At 43.1% G+C, this 22,376-nt stretch overlaps 1 protein-coding gene across 14 annotated transcripts in view; it reads left to right on the top strand.

The window, feature by feature from the left end:
• huwe1 (HECT, UBA and WWE domain containing E3 ubiquitin protein ligase 1) overlaps positions 1-22,376 on the top strand; it is a 38,916-nt gene that overhangs the window by 4,873 nt on the left and 11,667 nt on the right. For 7 of the 14 annotated variants that reach the window (XM_037105435.1, XM_037105430.1, XM_037105424.1 and 4 more), the window contains 58 exons: positions 305-354; positions 543-612; positions 1,336-1,434; positions 2,143-2,349; positions 2,473-2,625; positions 2,721-2,783; positions 2,950-3,027; positions 3,157-3,207; positions 3,299-3,467; positions 3,554-3,654; positions 3,867-4,017; positions 4,176-4,303; positions 4,469-4,609; positions 4,762-4,867; positions 5,018-5,125; positions 5,207-5,308; positions 5,466-5,546; positions 5,757-5,863; positions 6,654-6,831; positions 6,919-7,010; positions 7,094-7,314; positions 7,451-7,508; positions 7,602-7,778; positions 7,951-8,196; positions 9,215-9,348; positions 9,432-9,544; positions 9,634-9,816; positions 9,919-10,135; positions 10,246-10,368; positions 10,498-10,735; positions 11,187-11,534; positions 11,890-11,952; positions 12,328-12,450; positions 12,539-12,634; positions 12,778-13,047; positions 13,496-13,648; positions 13,762-13,889; positions 13,987-14,068; positions 14,453-14,629; positions 14,775-15,326; positions 15,522-15,717; positions 15,878-16,045; positions 16,156-16,304; positions 16,392-16,458; positions 16,654-16,877; positions 16,979-17,190; positions 17,290-17,472; positions 18,473-18,645; positions 18,733-18,872; positions 19,028-19,103; positions 19,395-19,493; positions 19,605-19,732; positions 19,836-19,995; positions 20,286-20,514; positions 20,642-20,820; positions 20,920-21,009; positions 21,460-21,620; positions 21,732-21,774. In XM_037105435.1, the coding sequence (XP_036961330.1) occupies positions 568-612; positions 1,336-1,434; positions 2,143-2,349; positions 2,473-2,625; positions 2,721-2,783; positions 2,950-3,027; positions 3,157-3,207; positions 3,299-3,467; positions 3,554-3,654; positions 3,867-4,017; positions 4,176-4,303; positions 4,469-4,609; positions 4,762-4,867; positions 5,018-5,125; positions 5,207-5,308; positions 5,466-5,546; positions 5,757-5,863; positions 6,654-6,831; positions 6,919-7,010; positions 7,094-7,314; positions 7,451-7,508; positions 7,602-7,778; positions 7,951-8,196; positions 9,215-9,348; positions 9,432-9,544; positions 9,634-9,816; positions 9,919-10,135; positions 10,246-10,368; positions 10,498-10,735; positions 11,187-11,534; positions 11,890-11,952; positions 12,328-12,450; positions 12,539-12,634; positions 12,778-13,047; positions 13,496-13,648; positions 13,762-13,889; positions 13,987-14,068; positions 14,453-14,629; positions 14,775-15,326; positions 15,522-15,717; positions 15,878-16,045; positions 16,156-16,304; positions 16,392-16,458; positions 16,654-16,877; positions 16,979-17,190; positions 17,290-17,472; positions 18,473-18,645; positions 18,733-18,872; positions 19,028-19,103; positions 19,395-19,493; positions 19,605-19,732; positions 19,836-19,995; positions 20,286-20,514; positions 20,642-20,820; positions 20,920-21,009; positions 21,460-21,620; positions 21,732-21,774 (8,539 nt within the window). In that variant the 5' untranslated portion in view covers positions 305-354; positions 543-567. The remainder of the gene's footprint in view (positions 1-304; positions 355-542; positions 613-1,335; positions 1,435-2,142; positions 2,350-2,472; positions 2,626-2,720; positions 2,784-2,949; positions 3,028-3,156; positions 3,208-3,298; positions 3,468-3,553; positions 3,655-3,866; positions 4,018-4,175; positions 4,304-4,468; positions 4,610-4,761; positions 4,868-5,017; positions 5,126-5,206; positions 5,309-5,465; positions 5,547-5,756; positions 5,864-6,653; positions 6,832-6,918; positions 7,011-7,093; positions 7,315-7,450; positions 7,509-7,601; positions 7,779-7,950; positions 8,197-9,214; positions 9,349-9,431; positions 9,545-9,633; positions 9,817-9,918; positions 10,136-10,245; positions 10,369-10,497; positions 10,736-11,186; positions 11,535-11,889; positions 11,953-12,327; positions 12,451-12,538; positions 12,635-12,777; positions 13,048-13,495; positions 13,649-13,761; positions 13,890-13,986; positions 14,069-14,452; positions 14,630-14,774; positions 15,327-15,521; positions 15,718-15,877; positions 16,046-16,155; positions 16,305-16,391; positions 16,459-16,653; positions 16,878-16,978; positions 17,191-17,289; positions 17,473-18,472; positions 18,646-18,732; positions 18,873-19,027; positions 19,104-19,394; positions 19,494-19,604; positions 19,733-19,835; positions 19,996-20,285; positions 20,515-20,641; positions 20,821-20,919; positions 21,010-21,459; positions 21,621-21,731; positions 21,775-22,376) is intronic. The other 7 variants (XM_037105437.1, XM_037105431.1, XM_037105429.1 and 4 more) reach the window with 6 other exon arrangements.

Below are 22,376 nucleotides of genomic sequence, written 5' to 3'. Positions count from 1 at the left end.
TTTTAAGGAAAATACTCATAACCCCTGACTTTGTATATTGAGTGCCTGTCAAAATGTAACATTCAAAGTGATTTTCTGTATTTTGTCAATTACTTTCAGAACATCGTGTACTAATTTCCATATACATTGTGAGAATGCAGTCTTATGCATGCATTGGGGAATTGGATGTAATTTGATTCATTTACAGCTTTGCCAAACTGTCTCTTGTCTTGAGGTTGATACGTCTTCTATCTACACTTTCTTTTCATTCAATTTGTGTTGTGGCCTATGGGACACTGCTTGATTATCACTATCCCTTTTGCAGATAACATGACTGGAACATGCTGTTAAGTGGGTATTGCCAAATCCTTTTCTGTAAGTATATTGCAGATTTCAAGCTGTATACAATTCAATATATGTATTTTAGTTTTAGAATACTTAGATGTTTTAAGGGCACTATTTGGCTTATTTACAAATTATATATCCAAGTAGTTCTGTATCATAAAACACTGAAATTCAGCAGCATGTGTTGCTTTCTGATGAACATGAACATTTCTTGACAGGAGCAACATACAGAGATTATCGACAATGAAGGTCGACAGAAGCAAGTTAAAGAAAACTCCTACGGAGGCTGTGAGTATGGATAGTACTTGCTGTGTTATCATTGTTTGCCTCACTAGCGCCTGAAGTTGGAATACCCAGACGGAGCTCACTTTGACAGGGGGCACAGCCCAGGTGTTTTTCTTTGTAATATAAAAGCTCAAGAAAAGGGGTTTCTTAGTTTGATGTGTTGAGATTTGTGTAAACAGCAGTAGGCGCCTGTTACCTGCACCTTCTTTATCTAACCAGCTGACGAAAAGAGCATTGAAACAAGGAGTAGGGAGGCAATTGCTAACCTTGGTCATAATAAGGATGCCCTTCCTGAGGATGCGTCACAAAAAAAGCAGTAGCATGATAGTAAGCATCTAAGCAGCAGCTGTACATTTTTGGCTTGCATATAAATAACACATTAATCTCACCTCTGGATTTTGCATTAAAGAAAATCAAATCATTACTGATACAACTGTAAAGGTCCTCTGTTAAGCTGCTATAATACGTCATCAGAACTTCCTGTCGGATGGTCGACTATGATGAGCCAATCCTTTTAGTGCAGTGACACTTTTCAGCTTAGTGTGGAGATGTCTCCTAAGCAGAACAATATATCGTGGGTCAAGGTGGTTTGCCCCTGCTGCAAGTTCGCAGAGGAAACGCACATTTTATTTTCTCTGGATGTTACAGCATAGCTAAAGAAAAAAGGCATATGTGGTCTGTGTGCTCTGCCTGATGAACCCTTTTGTGCTCCTTCTGAACCAACAGCCTGCCGACTGCAGGATACTCATAGAAAAGCTCAAGGCATGCAGCGATGAGCAACTGCTGGTAGAACTACAGCACATCAAGACCTGGAATATTGGCAAGGTGAGTTCCAAGGAAAAGGCCGATAACATATCTGTTACTACCGTGATCCAACTGATCATTCAAAATATAGTGGATGTGAAGTGTGGGACACATCTTAGACTGTATCTACACTAAACCTAATTTGTAAAATGCTTCCTTCATGAAAATGTGTTTTCATGACACACTAGTATTTTGTAGAGATATCTGTTCATAGTGAAAGTACTGAATAATAGAAAAAAGGGGCAACAGAACTGCATATTGGTGTAAACCCCTGATCAGTCCCCTCCTGCTTAATGCAGCCAAATTCACAATTTAGTTGTTCTCATTTACTTGTTTATAGATGTTCTCTGGAAATGCTTGCCCACCAGGATGCCTTGATTGTTCAAGAAGTAATTACTATTCCAAAATACAGTTTGTTTCCTTTGCATTTTGAATATTCATGTCTCTGCTTCACAAAGAAGCCAAAAAACAAAATCAGTAAAAGGGCAGCTGAAAAAAACAGGTAGGAAGGCCAAAGTCGATTCCACTGTGAATATAAAAAGATTGTACATACAAAACAGCTGAAAACCACTAACCAGGAGATATTTTAACACCTAATACTGTTAACTGTTACCAGTTGATAATATGTGTGAGCCACTCTGAGCTACTATAAATGAGCTGTCAACATTGAGGAATACGTTACCTTAACTTTGTTGGTAATTGAAAATGATTTTTGTCCGTCTTTAACAGTGTGAGCTGTACCACTGGGTGGATCTGCTGGACCGCTTTGATGGCATTCTGTGCGATGCAGGCCAGACAGTGGAGAACATGTCATGGCTGCTGGTGTGTGACCGTCCCGACAATGGACAGCTCAAAGCCCTGCTTTTGGCAGTGCTCAACTTCACTGCACTGCTCATTGAGTATAGCTTCTCTAGGCACCTCTACAGCTCCATAGAGGTAGGCTTTAAATTGGTACACTCTTTTCAGCCACTACTGTTTTCTGGACTGTCACAAGGGTAAGAAGTGAAGCATCTCACTAACTTTAACCCCCTTTTATCTCCACTCTGTCCCCCTTTACAGCACTTAACCACCTTGTTAGCATCATGTGACATGCAGGTGGTCCTGTCTGTGCTGAACCTGCTTTATGTGTTCAGTAAGCGCTCCAACTACATCACAAGACTGGGCTCTGACAAAAGGACGCCTCTACTGGCCCGTCTGCAACACCTGGCTGAGGTCTAGTGAATGCCATTGTTTTCCTATTGCCATGATTCCAGCTGTCCCTCAAGAGAAAGAGCTGTATTGTTTAGTGTCTTTGTTCTCTTCTGTAGAGCTGGGGAGGAAAGGAGAATGGCTTTGGTCTGGCTGAGTGCTGCAGGGATCTGCCAATGACGGTGAGAATTTAACATAGTGATGTTCAACAAATATCTCAGTCAACTGTCTACAGCCATGGGACAATTAGTTTTATGTGTATACATTAAGGTTGTCAAAGATACTAATCAACCATTATTTATAAACCATCTTTCCTTACTATGCCTCTCCCTGTTGGTACATGAGCAGAAGTACCCTCCCAGTGCCACCACACTGCACTTTGAGTTTTACGCTGAACCGGGCCCTGAGGTCAAAGTAGAGAGAAAGGTAAAGACCAAGACATTTATTTATGAAGTCATTCAATAAAAACTCAATATATTTTAGGAATATTATTATGTCGATGGCTCAACGTTTCCTTAACCTTGGTGAACTTTTTTCTTTTCCTCCTCATCCTAGCAAACAAGTAGTAACACACTACACTATATTCACATTGAGCAGCTTGACAAGGTACAGCCTGATTAAAGTTTTTCATTAACAGTGAAGTAATAACATCCGCTGCAAGTTCTTCAGTTTATGCATGGTGCTCTGTGTTGCTCAGATTTCAGAGAGCCCATCTGAGATCATGGAGTCGCTGACGGTGATGTACAACATACCTAAAGACAAGCAGACTCTACTGTTCACACACATTCGACTGGCCCATGGTTTCTCAAATCACAAGAAAAGGTTGCAGGCTGTGCAGGCCAGACTGCATGCCATCTCTATTCTTGGTGAGTGGAAAACTCCTTGCAAAGATGAAAACGACAAATGCTTTTGCTTCAGGTTTTAACTGCTGACCTTTTCTTTTTCTTTGCAGTGTATTCAAATGCACTCCAAGAGTCAGCCAACAGTATTCTGTATAATGGCTTGATAGAGGAGCTGGTGGATGTATTACAGATTACAGACAAACAGCTTGTGGTGAGAAAGTAGTTTGCTTTTTCTGCTTAATCACTGTCATTATGTTGAATGTCTTTTCTACACAGGCACTAGAACTGTATTCGTAATGTGGCATGAAATATCTTTTGCTGCTTTGTCAGACCAAAATCATTGTGTACTCCAGCGTAGATGCAGATGTATCAACAAGTTGCACCGTGTTTTATGAAAAACTGTGTTTGATTTTTGCCCTTCAGGATATCAAGGCAGCATCTTTGCGCACTTTAACTTCGATTGTCCATCTTGAGAGGACGCCCAAGCTTTCCAACATCATCGACTGCACTGGCACTGCCTCCTACCATGGCTTCTTGCCTGTGTTGGTGCGCAACTGTATACAGGCAATGATTGGTAAGAATGTGGTCAAAATGTTTAAAAGTGCACTTTCATGCACAGGAAATTGGGACAATTGAAATGCATGCTTGTTCAGAGTGTATACAGGGTCTTGAAGTAATGAAAGTACGCTTTACACTGTTGTTCTGTAATTAATACTGGTTTCTATTCTCCAGATCCTTTAATGGAACCCTACCCGCACCAGTTTGCCACTGCGCTCTTCTCATTCCTCTACCACTTGGCGAGCTATGATGCTGGAGGGGAAGCCCTTGTCTCCTGTGGCATGATGGAAGCCCTCCTTAAGGTATATCCTGATCCTACCAATATCTCATTGCCAAGTAGTAAAAAAGCAGAAATGGTGCTTTTCAAACACTTACATCCATTTATTTCAAAAAGCATTTATTAGCTAAGTATGTGTACTAATACAAGGAATTTAACTCTGGTTTTATTTTTTTTTTTGGCTTTCCAGGTGATCAAGTTCCTGGGTGATGAGCAGGACCAGATCACCTTTGTGACACGCGCAGTGCGAGTCGTGGACCTCATCACCAACCTTGACATGGCTGCCTTTCAGTCCCACAGCGGCCTTTCCATTTTCATCTGCAGGCTAGAGGTTGGTGATGCACTTTGAATTTTCTATTCCCTACACAATATTCTTCAGCTAAAAAGCCACTGAAACATTTGCAAAAACCAAGTCCTAAGTCCAAACCTCTGGACTTAGTTGTTCTTCTTTCTGTCTCTCTCTCTCCATCACTATGTATCTAGCATGAGGTGGACCTGTCAAGGAAAGAGTGCCCTTTTGTCATCAAGCCAAAGATCCAGAGGCCTAACACAGCTGTGGAGTCTGAGGACATGGACACAGACATGGAGAGTAAGTAACTTTTCTTAAAACTTCCCTGCAATGTATTCACCTTCAGAAATGAATATCTAAATGCCAAGGCAGGTAAGTTCAAGAATATTCATCAGTATTGCAAAGATATACATATGAAGTAATGATTGCTAACATTGTGTATTCTCGCAGTGTCAGAAGTTGCCATGGAGAGCAGCCCTGGACCGTCCACATCCTCTGGCTCCAGACCAGAGGTGGACCACCGAGCACAGAGCAGCGCTGCAAACACGCCTCGTGCAGGTACACAGTGAACCAAAATCAAACCCAAAATACTTCTGTCACAATAGGACTCTATCAACACCAGACACTCTGTCTCTGCAGGTATGCAGTGTATTCCCCAGAGGGCAGCTCTGTTAAAGTCAATGCTAAACTTCTTGAAGAAAGCCATCCAGGATCCTGCCTTCTCCGATGGTATCCGCCATGGTGAGTCATTTGGCATTCCCTTTCTTATTTCACAAATGAACTTGAGATATATGCTTTTTACTACCCTTGGGTATACATGTTAAACAGATTAATGAATTGTTACCTCAGGATTGTGTTGGTTGTTCATGCATGTTTGTGCAACCTGTTTTTCTCACAGTAATGGATGGGTCCTTGCCTACCTCACTCAAGCACATCATCAGTAATGCAGAATATTATGGCCCTTCACTGTTCCTCTTAGGTGAGTTCACAGAATCGCTTCAGAAAAGCCCTGCAGGTACTCTTCCTACTGTGTCAAATGCTCTCTCTTGATTTTAGAGATGCAGCTTTATGTCATATTAAACTATCAGCTGGAAAAGGTAATTGAATGTGATGACTTTTTAGTGTTTGCTTTATTAATGTTCTATCCTTTTTTCTCTCTTTCCTTTCTTTCTCTCCTTTGTTTTTTTAGCGACGGAGGTTGTGACAGTTTTTGTGTTCCAGGAGCCATCCCTGCTCTCCTCCCTGCAGGATAATGGTCTCACTGATGTCATGCTGCATGCCCTTCTCATCAAAGACGTGAGTTTCCACCACTGCTCTTGTGTGCTGCGTTTTTTGGTCTTGTCTCTGACAGTTCATGACAGTTTAATTTCAACAACCACATATTTTTCATTGTGTAGGCAAATTAGCTGAATTTAACATCTACATTTCTAGCTGTCTCTGCACAGTACAGTCAACAGATCGCTTTTGTATTGAGCTTTTTATTCGCTCTGGATATTGGTTTACTGTCTCCACAAAAGGGTTTACCCGAACCCCTGCATACTCTCCTACACAAACTCCTACAACTTAAAATTACCTTCTGTAATGTGTTTTGTTTTGAAGCTGGATGATTTAATGGATTTGAGATTGCATTGCTGTCCTTTGTGTGATTACATTAATGCTATAATAAGGCAGATTTGCATGAAAATATTTATCTTTCTCTGTGAGAAATGCTGATGTAAATTTCCATTAACTAGTTATGTTCAGAAGCTTTGATTACATGTTATACTGTTTGGGATGTGTGTGGTTAAATGCCGTAGGCTATTCAGTCCCTTTTTTATGACAAACCCTCAGATTAATAGGCTCTCTTGGCTGACCTGAGGTCAGATTCTGGCTTGTTTTGTAAACAACTAGATGAAGAATTATGTAGGTCATTTTGTTTTGTGTGGAAAGGTTACGATGGTGAGGCAGCACTACTGTTGAAAAAGCAGAGGTAGATGATTGGTCTTTCATGGGGAAAATGTTAGTTGTTGGTTCATAATAACTTTCACCATCTTCCTTCTGTATTTCTGACTTTTACTGCATCTTCTCCAATTTGTCTCTCTCACAGGTTCCTGCTACTCGTGAGGTGTTGGGTTCTCTCCCCAATGTGTTCAGTGCCCTATGCCTGAATGCAAGAGGCCTGCACTCGTTCGTTCAGTGCCAGCCGTTTGAGCGCCTCTTCAAAGTGCTTTTGTCTCCTGACTACCTGCCTGCCATGCGACGGCGACGCAGCTCAGACCCATTGGGTAAGTTGGACTGTTTGTGTTGTGTTACTCACATCTCCACCAGTCAAACTTGCATGAGTAGATGATATATATTTGGTTTGGCTACAGGGGATACTGCATCCAACTTGGGCAGTGCTGTGGATGAGCTCATGAGGCACCAACCCACTTTGAAGACTGATGCTACTACTGCCATTATTAAGGTATTCTACTTTGGTTTACAAGCATTTTTTCAAGTGTTGCCACATGTTTTGGTAGGAAAATTAAAGATTAATTGATGTTACAGTTACTGGAGGAGATCTGTAACCTTGGTAGAGCCCCTGAGTACATCTGCCAGAAACCATCTATTCAGAAGGCAGATGGCACTGTGGCGGTGCCTCCAGCACGCTCCAGCCACGCTGCTGAAGAAGCTTCAAGTGAGGATGAAGAGGAAGAGGAGGCCCTCCACACATTCAGCCAGCAGCAGGGGGAACCAGAGAGCAACAGACAGTCAGTGCCACTTGAACTGTATGACGCTGAGTTCATAACACAATAGAATAGAACAAAAAATCTTTACAGACTTTCAATTTTTTCCAAGTCATTCGACAAATTTCAAATATTTTAGTTGATGTTTCTCATTTTGATGGTATTTGGTCTGTTGCAGGGTTGTGGGCACTGAGGAGCGGATACCCATTCCTCTAATGGATTATATTCTGAATGTGGTAAGCGTTGATTCTTGTGTTGATTCCTAGCTATAAAAAGTGCTTCTTGCCTAATTTCTTGTAACTTATTGATTACTGATGCATGTTTTCCAGATGAAGTTTGTGGAATCCATTCTAAGCAACAACACGACAGATGACCACTGTCAGGAGTTTGTGAACCAGAAGGGGCTGCTACCCCTGGTGTCTATTCTGGGCTTGCCCAACTTGCCCATAGACTTCCCCACGTCTGCTGCCTGCCAAGCTGTAGCTGGTGTCTGCAAGTCTATACTGGTGAGTATAGTGTAAACATTTCAAAAGAATCATTTTAATTTACAGTCCCAAAGTGACTTGATGATAATTGATGATTATTATTAATTGATGAATTGAATGTAATTGATAAAGAAATGTCAGTTTGCTGTATTTAGATTGTGTTTTTTAATTTCCCTTAATTTCTTTCCCTTAGACTCTCTCACATGAGCCCAAGGTACTCCAGGAGGGTCTGTGCCAACTGGACAGTATCTTGACATCTCTTGAGCCACTCCATCGGCCAATTGAGGTGCCTGGAGGATCTGTGCTTCTCAGAGAACTGGCTAATGCAGGCCATGTCACCGATGCCACGTTGTCAGCACGTGCTACACCACTGCTACATGCTCTTACTGCAGCGCATGCCTACATCCTCATGTTTGTCCATACTTGCAGGGTAGGACAGGTAAATATGATTGTATTTTCCTCCCACAACCTATTTTGATTTGATTACACAAAGTTGGCCTCTGTTATTCTGAGATACAGCGGCATCATTTATGGCTGTGGTTTTCCAACCTTTTTGAGGTCAAGAATACACAGACTAACAGAAATTAGACCATGGACCTTTTTGATCAAATCAGTCCCAGGGTCCCCCGTCTTAATTTATGTTTCTTAGATCATGTATAATGAAATATTTTGGGTGGCTAGCTCTCAATCCTACTAATTAATATATGTTGAATTTTTTTTTTTAATGATCATCACAAAAGTAGGAAGTGATTAGCAAACTCTGAGTAGCAATCTCAGATTTAATTGTTATTTTTTTAAAATCATGCATGGAAATCTAGACAAAAATTCTACGTGTGTGCCCCTGATTTGTTTGTCAAATGCACACGCACAAAGGTGGTGTGCATTTGTACCAATAGTTTCACAGTATTAAAGTCTGCGTTAAGGTATATTAACCCAAGTATGTTTTGTAACCCATTTTAGCATTGTTCACTTAGATTTTTTTTTTTTAGCCAACTGAAAAAAACGTCACCTTCATTGATCTAGAGGATAATCTGGCTGTGCTCTACCCCCTCTGTCTACTGACGTTCACATATGCTCTGCATAGAAACACACACACTAATCTTCTATCAAGGTGGACAAATAAAACATTATGTAGACCAAATTTAAGGTAATTCTGAAGGATAGTGGATTTTGTGATTAAAACATTGCATAAACCTTCACAGGGTTCCCTTTTAATTTAGATGAATTTGTAAGAAATTGTTGTCATTTATTTTTGTTGTTCAGTGTTTAAAAGGTCTAATTACAGCCAATGTAGTGAATATTAGGGTTCTAAACGATGAAACACGTGAAAATTGCAGGTGATGACTAAGAATTAGATGTGTTTTTTTTTTTTTCATGCTGTGGTGGGGTTTTTCAAATGTGTGATCACTTTAGAATGGTTCAGCAACTCTAAAGGCTTCTGTTCTCTTTTTAAACAGAGTGAGATCAGAGCTATCTCAGTCAACCAGTGGGGCTCCCAGCTTGGCTTGAGTGTTCTCAACAAGCTCAGTCAGCTCTACTGCTCTCTGGTATGGGAGAGCACTGTGCTGCTGTCCCTTTGCACGCCTAACAGGTGAATGTCTAATCCTTTACCTCTGTTAATGTAACTGTGCTATCAGTTGTAACCCTTCAACACCTTTTGCATGTACCTTACAGTCTGCCTCCAGGATGTGAGTTTGGCCAGGCTGACATGCAGAAACTGGTTCCCAAAGAGGAAAAGCCATCTGGCAGCACTGCTGCAACCTCAGCCTCTGGCTCCAGGAGAACTGGTAATATGACCATTTAATTTTGTTCACTGAAAACAAGCATGCCCATGGAGCAACTTCCAACAACCTTGGTCTCCTCTACCTTTATCTAGCAGAGTCTGAGGCAGTGTCTGTGGATTCATCTGCTGGTGGACTGTTGGAGGGCATGGGTCTGGATGGGGACACCTTGGCTCCCATGGAGACTGACGAACCCACTGCAACTGACCCCAAGGCCAAGTCCAAACTTACCCCAGCTATGGCCACCCGCATTAAACAGATTAAACCACTTCTCTCTGGTGAGACACACAATCACGTTTTTATATCCGTAAATATTTTAACCAAATATCTCAAGTTGCCTTAAATCCTTGTGAGTCACTGACCTTCGTGTGTCTTTCCAGCTTCATCTCGACTAGGTAGGGCTCTGGCTGAGCTCTTTGGCCTCCTGGTGAAGCTGTGTGTGGGCTCCCCAGTGCGGCAACGGCGCTCACACCATGCCACAAGCACAGGCACCACCCCCACGCCTGCTGCCCGGGCCACTGCTTCTGCCCTCACGAAGCTCCTCACCAAGGGTCTGAGTTGGCAGCCCCCACCTTATACACCCACCCCTCGGTTTAGGTAAGAGTAGACTACCATCGCTACTGTTTGCCAGGCATATTTGTACTGTATGCATTGCACACATAGGTGATATATAATACTTTCTTGTTTGGTTTTTTTTTGTCTGGCAGGCTGACTTTCTTCATCTGCTCAGTGGGCTTCACATCTCCCATGCTTTTTGATGAGAGGAAGTACCCCTACCACCTCATGCTGCAAAAGTTCTTCTGCTCTGGGGGACATGATGCCTTGTTCGAGTAAGTGTTACATTACGCATTGACACACCAAGATCAAGAACAGTATTTTATTTTAAAAGTTTGCATATAATCGTCTGTTTTTTATGTACAAGTTGTGGGGGTTTTATTGACTGTGTTGCTTTTCTGCAGGACATTTAACTGGGCCCTATCAATGGGTGGGAAGGTGCCTGTGTCTGAGGGGCTGGAACATACTGACCTCCCAGATGGGACAGGGGAGTTCCTGGATGCCTGGTTAATGCTGGTGGAGAAGATGGTGAACCCAAGCACAGTGCTGGACTCTCCCCACTCCCTGCCGGCTAAAATGCCTGGGGTTACCCCTACCATGCCCCAGTTCAGTGCTCTTCGGTTCCTCATAGTCACCCAGAAGGTCAGTATCTGACCATCTGACTATAGACTTGCATTGAGTCTGTTGCTGCCGTTGAAAATTTGCTTATAGCATGGGAAGTCCCTTATATTGTCTGTGTGGTGTGGTTAATCTCATGTGAACACAGTTGCTAGGGAAATGAGAATAGATAGACACTGTAAGAATCATTCCTGCTGTCTATCTTTGTTGCATTTCTGAATTTTAATACAGGTCAAGGAAAAAAGAAACAGTTGGTAGGAGTTTTGAAGGGCTTCTTTGACCTCTGCAACTTCAAAAATACCACAAGTTATTTTTTGTAAATACTACATAACTTGTTGATTAATTTGGACTCCTTGTCAATGTCCAAAACACCTTTATCTTCAAGTGTCTTTGCATTTTCCTACATAGGGAAGTTACTTTTACATGTACACATGTTGGTGTATTATTATTCTAACACAGTCTCCCCTTCATCCAGGCCGCATTCAGCTGCATCCGCAGTCTGTGGAACAGGAAGCCGCTTAAGGTGTATGGTGGCAGGATGGCTGAGTCCATGCTAGCCATCCTCTGCCACATCCTGAGAGGGGAGCCCGTTATCCAGGAGCGCCTGGCCAAAGAGAGAGAAGGGACGGTGCGCCCAGATGATGAGGCGGCTTCCACTGGTACTTTGGTACCCAGTGTTGCCCCAGGAGCATCTACAACAAGTGGAGAGACACCAGCACCAACTGGAACAACACCTGCCGTTCCAGCAGGAGGATCAGCTGATGATTCAACCAATTCCACTCCCCGCCGTGAGCCGCAGGTTAACCAGGCTCAGCTTACACAGGTATATTGGGAAGCTGTCAGATACACCCTTGAACACACTTTGTCATGATACTGGGCTTTTGTCTTTTGGGATAATAGTCCAGGAACTACTGGGGACAATGTGTGTATGTGTCTTTTTTTCTTTTTAATCAGGTAGAATTGTTTGTAATTTGACAGCTTGTTCTGCTCACCAGCTGTGGTTTATTCCTGCAGTCTTATTACTATTTTCAGCAGGCGGTTTGTCACCACAGGTTAACTGCATAATTGGGTATCTAGGTGGCCATCTGAGCAAAAGAACAGAGGTGGTGTGTTTACCAATCTTCCTGCCCCGTATTATGCATGCACTGAATCCTGGGCCACCGTTTGTTTTATAACAGGGAAGAGGCAGAGGGAGAGGGAGAGAGAGACCTGCACAGGTCCACCGACAGCATCTCCAGCAGGTATAAGAGCCATCAGGGAAAGGGGAGAAACTGAGAGGAGGGGTGGAGAGAGCCTGGATAATAAAACAAGAAAAGGGCGAGAGAAATTTGTGCCAGATTATTTTGATTCATACCTTTTTTTTGAGGTAGATTATCAGGATAAGGATGTATAGGAAAAGGGTTTTTAAACAAAGGGGGGAGGACACGTTGAAGAAAGACTCCTTGTCCCTCATAGCAAGCATCCTTGGCTTATCCTCTCTATTCATGACATTTTTTATCCATTCTCGTTTGTGTGTCAGACCTCCCCCCACCCCACTTAATTTGCCCATCGTTTATGGCGCCATCTCTTTTTACTCCTATAAAAACAATTTTTTTGTTTTTTTTTCTTTCTTTTAGCTGATGGATATGGGTTTCTCAAGAGAGCATGCCATGGAGGCTCTACTGAACACCAGCACCATGGAGCAGGCCACTGAGTACCTACTTACACACCCTCCGCCACTTCTTGGTGGAGCAGTCAGAGTAAGGCTTCATAGACAGAATCATACTTGCATTCTTAGTTTCATAATCAAATTCATGCAGCTAACATTGTTTCCCTTGTTCCCTCTAGGATCTGACTATGTCTGAAGAGGACCAGATGATGAGGGCCATTGCCATGTCACTCGGCCAAGAGGTCAGCATGGAGCAGCGCTCTGACTCTCCTGAGGTCCGCCACCCTCACTGCTCAAATAACACGGGGATAAAAAGCTCGCTCTAAACTGTCTGTTGCTAAATAAAGCTTTATGAATGAATAAAGTAGTTTTTAGCTGAGCAGCTGTTGAGGTTTTTTTTTTTCTGTGTCTGCTTCAGGAAGCGGCACGTAGGCGTGAGGAGGAAGACAGGAGAGCCAGGGAGCGGGCAGAGGAGGAGGAGGCCCGCTGTTTGGAGCGCTTCATGGAGGCTGAGCCGCTGGACCCCAAGGAGCTCCATTCCTTCACTGACTCCATGCTGCCTGGGTGCTTCCATCTTCTAGATGAGTTGCCTGACACTGTCTACCGACTCTGTGACCTTCTCATGACAGCCATTAAGAGGAGCGGTCCAGAGTACAGGGATCTCATCCTTGGACAGGTTGTCCACCAGGTCAGTGGATAAATGCAACTAGATCTGCATCTGACAACTGAGTTTGATATTTTAGTTGAAAAGTCACGATAATAAGGATCTGATGATCAAGGAGGCAGTGGTGGATGTTATTGTTCATTCCTTTTTTGTGCTTCCTTTTGCCCTTTGTATGTCTGCGATTAAGGTCCTTGCCTTAGAACTGCAGTAGAACACTATACTATCATGACTTTTCAGTTAAAATATTAAACTCAGTTATTGGATGCAGATTTAGTTGCATTCACTTAAATCTTATTTATCAGTGTGTCTCTAATTAACTGTGAGGCATTTCAGAGTGAGTGCTTCTAGTAAGTGACAAATCTTAGATGCAAATATAGCAAAGTAAAAATGAAAACGCAAAGCTTTTAATGAGTCTTGATAATGGAAGTACATCATTTTTGTACCAGCCTGATTGTGTTCATGTTGTGTCTAGGTGTGGGAGGCAGCAGACGTGCTGATCAAGGCGGCTGAGCCTCTGACTACCAGTGACACAAAGACAGTGTCTGAGTGGACCAGACAGATGGCAACACTGCCCCAGGCCTCCAAGCTGGCAACAAGGATTCTGCTACTCACACTGCTCTTTGAGGTAACAGAAACACAAACATTAATACAATTCTAGCCTTAAGCTGTTTGCTTATTTTGTTTTTGTTATTGTTTGTGTACACATACCATCATATCATTTGTTTTCTGTTTTGTTAGGAACTGAAGCTGTTGGGTGCCAGAGTGGTGGAGAACAGTGGAATTCTTGATTTGCTGATTAAGCTGCTTGAGGTTGTGCAGCCCTGTCTGCAAGCTGCTAAAGAACAGAAAGACATCCAGACACCAAAGTGAGTATGGTACAACCCTACAAACCCATTATCATGAAATCAATAAAGTGTGCGCGTGGGTTATGATTTATATTATATAAAATGACTTTTTCTGCAGATGGATCACACCAGTACTGCTGATCATTGACTTCTATGAGAAGATGGCAGTCTCTTCAAAGCGCAGAGAGCAAATGAACAAGGTAAAACTCAATCGTATAAAACACAGTCACAGATAAAGATTATAATAGTGAAGTTGGATACTTCAGTTGGTATGCCACATTCCAAGCACAGGTATACACAAGCAGACATGTGCTAGCGCTCAGTGAAGAGAGTAATATAGTAGTACTTTTAATATGTTAGTATTACCACATCACCCTACAATAGGCCTCTTGTTTGCATGTCATTGCTGTGTAGGAGGTAGGCAAAACGCATAACCCCATATCGCATTGTATGTACTGTATAAATACAACCATGTCAAGCTTATGATAAACTTTTGTTGTGCTGTGTCCAGCATTATTAAATTGTGTGTTGTTTTTTTATGTACCCCTTTTGTACAGTTGAGTTTTCTCTTTGTCTGCCTTTAGTATCTTCAGCCAAATGGGAATAACTGGCGATGGTTTGATGACCGCTCGGGCCGTTGGTGCAGTTACAGTGCATCAAACAACAGTACCATTGATTCAGCATGGAGAGCAGGCGAGAGCAGTGTCCGCTTTACAGCTGGCCGCCGGAGATATACTGTGCAGTTTAACACCATGGTGCAGGTAAACACAAAGTTCAACATCTTTCTCTACTTCGAGAGAATAACCAGAAACTACACTCTGTGGACTGTTGAATTTTATGGTTGTTTGTGTTACTAGAAATTTGCTATATTACTTTGTTTGATTTAACACCACTAATATCGGACAGGTAAACGAGGAGACCGGTAACAGGAGGCCAGTGATGTTAACTGTCCAGAGAGTGCCACGCTTGCCCAAGCCTGCTAAGACCGGTGGCATTACTGACTCCGAGAGAGAAGAGGGAGACAGGAGCAAAACGGAGGAAACCCATACTGATCTGGACTCAGGGGCAGCAGTTGAGATGAGTGCCACCAAGGATGATTCCAGCCAGCTGAAGGAGACCACATCTGGTCCCTCATCTTCCCTGGAGTCTGACTACACTCAGGGCGCTGATATTGTCGTCCAAGGCCTGACTGAGGACATGACCACCGTTCTTATCCGTGCCTGCGTCAGTATGATCAGCGTTCCTGTGGACCCAGACACCCTCCATGCCACATTGCGTCTGTGTTTGCGCCTCACACGCAATCACCACTATGCTATGATGTTTGCTGAGCTGAAGAGCACACGGATGATTCTGGGGCTGACACAGAGCTCTGGCTTCAATGGCTTCACCCCCCTCGTAACTCTGCTTTTCAGACACATCATAGAAGATCCAGCCACACTGCGGCACACCATGGAGAAGGTTAGTCTATTTTCAAACTTTTTGAAATGCGTTACAGCCGAGTCAGATTGAGTAGAGCTAGGCGGGCAGATGTCATGAAAAACTGCAGTATACTGTTGTCTCAGCAATGTATTTTTGCATAATATAGTCTTCTGCATGATACTTTTTAGGTGATTTGAGAACATAAACAAATTCCTAAAAAATCTGTTTCCATAGGTGGTGAGGTCAGCTGTGACCAGTGGAGCAGGTAGCACCACCTCAGGAGTGGTGTCGGGCAGCCTTGGTTCCAGAGAAATTAATTATATCCTTCGGGTCCTGGGGCCAGCCGCCTGTCGTAACCCTGAGTGCTTTGCTGAAACCGCCAGCAACTGTGTCCGCATTGCCCTGCCTGCACCCCGTGGGGCTGGCACAGGTGAGAGTGCAAGCTTTTTGAGCTTGACTATGACTAGCAACTTTTGATTAGATCTGAAGTTCCAGGCACTGTAAATTGACGCATTTATTTAGCTATTGGCGTTTCTATGTTTAATTTTTTTTATTACTCTCAAAAACTCATGCTCATCTTTTTTCTACAGCCTCTGATGACGAGTTTGAGAACCTACGGATTAAGGGGCCAAATGCTGTGCAGCTTGTGAAGACCACTCCTCTGAAACTGTCCCCCTTACCCTCTATCCCTGACACCATCAAGGAGGTCATCTATGACATGCTCAATGCCTTGGCTGCCTATCACGCTCCTGAAGAACGTAATATATGTTAATAAGATCCTGACAAACATTTGAGTGCTTGATGTGCAACTTTAAAGGTAATAGTGATTTGAGCATTTCAGCTTACTGTATTTGTGTTTATTGCACAGCTGAGCGTCCAGAAGAACGTGCAGCAGCAGTACCTGGTGGACAAGACCTGTGCCAGATATTGCAGGATGTTGGTGATGACGTCTACCAGCAGTACAGACTCACCCGGCAGGGCAGCGACTTTGACTCCCAGTCTGCATTCCATATCAATGTGAGTCTCAAAGACTAGTTGTCTCATGTAGAAAATTTAAATGTGTGATCTCTAAATCCATAATAGAGCTGTGCCTCTTCCTCTCAGACTCAGGTGTTTGCTGCTGATGGAGGTGTGGCAGAGTCTTCCCAGTCTGGCACACCGCAAGGAGAAGGTAAGCAAAGTAACCTGACATCAGATACTTCGGTAAAATTTCTCTGGGTGTTCATGGGTATTTTTTTTTCCCTGTGCAAGTTAAGCACAATATAGCAAAATTCTACCAAACTTTGACTTAATTTGAGTTTTGATTTTATTTACGCGAGGCAGTTCGTACTGTTTGTGATCTCATTTTAACATCCCAACTTCCCAGCTTCCACACCAGAAGAGATGCGGGAGGAAAAGAAAGAACAGGAGGGAGAAAAGAGTACGAGCTCAGAGGAGGGTAAAGCAGCCAAGGTAAAGGCAAGCAAGCCTCTAATGCCTACCTCCACCATCCTGAGACTGCTGGCTGAACTTGTGCGCTCCTATGTGGGCATCGCCACACTAATTGCCTCCTACTGCTACACTGCAGGACAGTCTGAGCTCATTAAAGAGGTGGGTAGTTAAACAAATTCTTGTCTGTGTGTCACACTGCTTTTTCTGTATGACTTAACTATAATCTCTTAAACCTGTTTTAACCTCCTGTATCCTTACAGGATTGCAGTGTTCTAGCCTTTGTACTCGACCACTTGCTGCCCCACACTCAGAATTCGGAGGACAAGGACACCCCAGCCTTGGCACGTCTGTTCCTGGCCAGCCTGGCAGCTGCTGGCACTGGCACTGATGCCCAGGTGGCCCTGGTCAATGAGGTGAAGGCTGCCCTCAGTCGAGCACTGGCGATGGCTGAAGGTACCGAAAAACATGCCAGGTAAGCAGCATAAAAAGACAGGAGTAAACCAACGTTCTATTGGTACTATAACATTTGATTGACTCCCATTCTTAATTTGTCCTTGCATCTATTTCACAGGCTTCAGGCAGTAATGTGCATCATCAGCACTATCATGGAATCGTGTCCCTCCACATCCAGCTTCTACAGCACAGCAGCAGCCAAGACCCAACACAATGGCATGAACAATATCATCAGGCTCTTTCTTAAGAAAGGGCTGGTCAACGACCTGGCCCGTGTACCTCACAGCTTGGATTTGTCCAGGTACATGATGAAACCTCATTGATTTAATTTTGCTTACAGAGGATGTGACAGGAAGCATGCATCACAAGGTGTGATCTGTGGATTAGTTCATTAAAGAGATCCTGTGGAATTTAATTTATATTTCTATTCAATTACTTAAAATGCACTTTGTGTGTCCTTTAGGTTAACAGATGTGTCAAGTGCTACTTTTTTTGTATTTTAAATCTTGCATTGGTTGAGCATGTTCACAAGCTTGCACTCTTTTCTTTTTTCCTAATTTTTGTCCCACATTGATGCATATTTTAGCGTCTTACTGCCGCCTGTTGATCAGTTGAATAGTGTGACACCATTGGCTGAACCATGTCACAAGCTTGTGTCCTCTTGTGCAAGATAAACAAAATGCTCATTCCAAAACAGTTAGTAGAAATTAAAACTTGGAAACAGGAACCTTTTAGGGCTGCACCTAATGACTATTTTTTTGATTATTCTATTGGCATTTTCCCCCATTGATTTTGATGAGGGTAGTCCATTTTGGCAGTGGCAGTGTGTTGCCTCTTCTGCAGGAAAAAAAAAAAACACAGCTGGCTGTTGCTAAAAAGTTGAAGCTGACTCATCTTTTGGGGAAACAGATCCTGACGTGACATTGGGGTGGCCAATCACATAAACTGGTGATCAGAGGAATATGTTATTTTGCATAGACAAAGCTGTGTAGGTGTAAGTTTCACTTTGCTTCAGTCTTGTTAAGTTAAAACACTGTAGTGATCTACCTCATTCTGGCTGTTTACTGTTTGAGCATGGCAGTAGTACTGCTTACACCTTCCGCATGTCAGTATTAGCGTTACACAATTTGACTTATTTCCATTATCGATTATGTCGACACGTCGCACCAGCCCTATAACCTTTGACCCAGACTTTTTGGTATCATGAAGCAGAGTTGGCTTTGCATGAAAGTAAAAAAAGTATTAATGCTGAATAAAATCTAAATTTACTCCATATTCTTCCTTTACATCATTTGTTTCAGTCCCAACATGGCCAACACAGTGAATGCAGCCCTGAAGCCCTTGGAGACTCTGTCTCGCATTGTGAACCAGCCTAGCAGTCTCTTTGGGGGCAAGGGAGGCTCCAGCAAGAGCAAGGCAGAACATGACACTGTGGGCACTGCCAGGGACAGCAACAGCAACACTCAGGACCAAGGTATCCATGAGTCAGATGAGAAACTTAAACGCTGTCAATCAAGGGATTCCAAATATGTCTGTTGTTAATGTGTGCCATATTTTCCAGGAGAGTCTGGTGAGGCAGAGCCAGTGGAGGGCAGTCACAGGGTGCAGGGAACAGACAGCGACCTGATGGATGGCGAGACAGAGGGAGATACGGTGGTCATTGCTGGTCAGCCAGAGGTGCTCAGCACACAGGCTATGCAGGTCACTGATTTTGTATTTTGTATTACACACCTCTATAAGTAATGGCTAAAATATGAAAGTGGGTCTTACCAAAGGTAGATGCTTGAGCTCAAAGTAGTAATGCCTGTTTTTCCACTTTTAGGCTGACAATTCCTTTCTATTTTGTGTGTCTGTAGGTAGAGAATGAGTTGGTGGACCTGATTGATGAGCTGCTGGAGAGAGATGCTGGCACTGTGAACAGCACAATTATAGGTAAACCACTTGATTTATTTGGGAGAGGACAGTGATAGTAGAGGGTAATCGGGCAAGGAAAATTATAGAGTAGCTGTTCCCACAACTATTAAACCTCAATGGATAGTTGCTGGATACAAAGAAAAAAATGTGAAATTGCAATCCAGAGAGATACCTGCACACTAGAATTACAGTCCCCTTTTAATGTTATGTTTTTTTATGGTTCATTAAACCAGAGAGCGGTTAATCCAGGTTTTGCAAACAGGCTAGGATACCCAGAGTGAGGTTATCACGTGTCTCTTTGTCAAACAGTGGGACGCAGTGGTGAAGATGAATCACAAGAGGATGTGTTAATGGATGAAGCCCCCTCCAATATTAGCCAGGCATCCACTCTTCAGGCTAACAGGGAAGGTAAGACATTGCCATTTATCAATCGTGGTAAATTACCCCAGTGTTTGCAATGGTTTCTCTGTTTTTAAGATCGCCTTGTAAGGGTCTGTGTATTTTTTTCTCTTCCATCAGATTCCATGAACATCCTGGAACCAGAGGATGAGGAGCACACACAGGAGGAGGACTCTAGTGGCAGCAATGATGACGAAGACAGCCAGGATGAAGAGGAGGAGGAGGAAGAAGAGGAGGAGGAGGATCAGGTGTGGATCAACGCAATGAGGCTTAGTAAACCAGTCAACAAGACAAGTAAACAAGTTAATTGTTCTGTATACTTAAAACTTATGGCTGCAACTTTTCCTCAAGGATGATGAAGAAGGAGATGAGGATGATGATGATGAAGGTTCAGAGATGGAGTTGGATGAGGACTTCCCTGACATCAATGCCGCACCACACATCCGTTTCGAAAGGTTTGACAGGGATGATGACCTCATCATAGAGTTTGACAACATGTTCTCCAACAACGGTAAGCAGGATGATTTATTGCTCACATTCAGTCAGGTCAAATGTATTATTTGTGTTAATTTTAATATTAAAAGAACAGCCATCTCAGTTCCATAGAATTAAACTTACTGGTTTCGATTATCTTTATACTGAAAAAAATGAAATAAAATCTAAATCCATAGTCATTCCAAAAACACATTCAGCCTTTCTTCCAAAGACTCCAGCTACACACAACGCACAAACGTTTCTTGGGGTTGTGCCAGAGCTGTCCCCCTAATGTCTGCCCACTGTTTTCTGTTGTTTTTCCATCAGCTGACATCCCTCCCTCCCCAGGCAATATTCCCAGCTCCCACCCACTGATGGTGCGCCATGCTGACCACGGTTCACTCACCCTCGGTGTAGCAGGCACAAGCAGCCGCCTGGCACAGGGCATGGGTCGCAGCCAGCGAACACTGCGCCAGCTCACTGCCAACAGTGGACACACCATCCACGTCCACTACCCCGGCAACCGCCAGCCCAACCCTCCATTGATCTTGCAAAGGTGAAACAATGTTATTTTTGATGGCTGTGTTCAATGACACAAAATGTTGCAACATCTGTTACACCACCATACTATAAATGAAGATGCTAATTAAAATATCTGACGCTCCTGTAATGTTTTTACTCAGACTGTTGGGCCCCAGTGCTGCAGCAGACATTTTACAGCTTTCCAGCTCTCTGCCACTGCAATCTCGTGGTCGTGCTCGCCTTTTGGTCGGAAATGAGGATGTGCACATCATTGCACGTTCTGATGACGAGTTGTTGGATGACTTTTTCCATGAGCAGAGCAGTACTGGGGGACAAGCAGGTGAGGATTACAACAGCTTGTCATTAATGTTGTTAATTTAATGTTAATTTGTTGAGGATTGGCCTAAATTCCTTGTGTTTGTTCTTTCTGTCTCTCTAGGCACCCTTTCTAGCATTCCCACTGCCTTAACTAGATGGACAGATGAGTGTAAAGTGCTGGATGCTGAGAGTATGCATGACTGTGTGGCAGGTAGGCTGGTCTGAAAACCCATTATTTAAGACTGAGGTCAAATTTTATTGATTGCTGTGGGTGCTTTCTCAAAATGTATGCATTTTTGAGAATTGGACTACTTATAACTTCTTGGCCATCATATGAGCATTTTAAGTTTTAACATTTTACCCAAATTAAATCACTACAATACTCCAGTAGTTGGACAACATTTTGTCGAGTTGAGCATGCAGACATATCATTTGACTTTATATGTGTTTTTATACATAATAGTTAGACAGTATGATGATGTACTTTTCAGTAAAATACCTGGATTGACGTAGGGTCCAGCAAGTTTTCTAGGAAAACCAGAAGCATGAAAACACTCTGATGTTACATGTTTAAAGCTAAATTGACGCAGTGACATGTTAGACCTTGAAGCTACATCCGCCACCACCAGGAAGGAATTCTGACAATTGTGTCTGCTTTCAGTGGTGAAGGTGCCTATCCTGCAGCACCTGGAGAGTCTGCGAGATGAGGAACTGGAAGAGCGTAGAGAGAAGAGAAGGCGGCAGCTGGCTGAGGAGGAGGAGTCTAAGCAGAATGAGAGGAGAGCCTCAGGAGCAGAACAGGCCAGGGAACAGAGCCTGCAGGTGAGGAAAATAATACATGTAATAGGGAATTTTCCAACATACTGGAGAATTGCATGAAACTTGGACATTTTCATTGAAAGTTTGCTAATGTCAATTGTTTTCTGTCAACAGGGCTCTGGATTGGGGACAGTTAATGGTGCAGAGAACACTGCAGGTACCGACGTTTGTATAGATTTTCTTTCCCCTTCCATCTTATTGTTAAATTCCTTTCAGGTATCACCACACATCTCAGTGATGGGCACCCAGAGACGAGCAGCCAGCAGAGCGTGCTGTGGGATGAGGTAGTAGTTTGTATAGTTTTAGGATCACACCAGATCTGGGAGATAACTATACAGTCTACTGTCTTTCTTATGGCAACGCTATACCAGCTTGACATCTTCATCTGCTCAAAGAAGATCTACTCTTAACTTCCAATGGACTGAAAATATCTAATGAAAATTGTATTTGCATCATTTGTCTGAAGTACAGTGTTGCTCCTTGTGCATCTTGCATTCATTGTAACTTCTGCAGATGGCTTTGCTGTGGTGAGGTAGTAAGTTGTGTTGTTGTTGGGGATCAGGATTGTGCACCCCGTTCAGGAGATAACTATACAACTTACTGCCTTCCTCAGCGGAGGCCCATGGCATCTGTGTAGAACCAACGATCAATAACTAATTCAGATATTAAGTTCTCTTTGTGTGTGGTCGCTTTGAGCTCTCCTCTTTTGAACACCTGTCATGAATGCCGTAAAAGGACTTGGAAATATGCACCTGTAGC

The sequence above is a fragment of the Acanthopagrus latus genome, chromosome 7 (genome assembly GCF_904848185.1).
Source record: "Acanthopagrus latus isolate v.2019 chromosome 7, fAcaLat1.1, whole genome shotgun sequence".
Taxonomy (NCBI): Eukaryota; Metazoa; Chordata; class Actinopteri; order Spariformes; family Sparidae; genus Acanthopagrus; species Acanthopagrus latus.
This window is presented reverse-complemented; position numbering and strand designations above follow the sequence as displayed.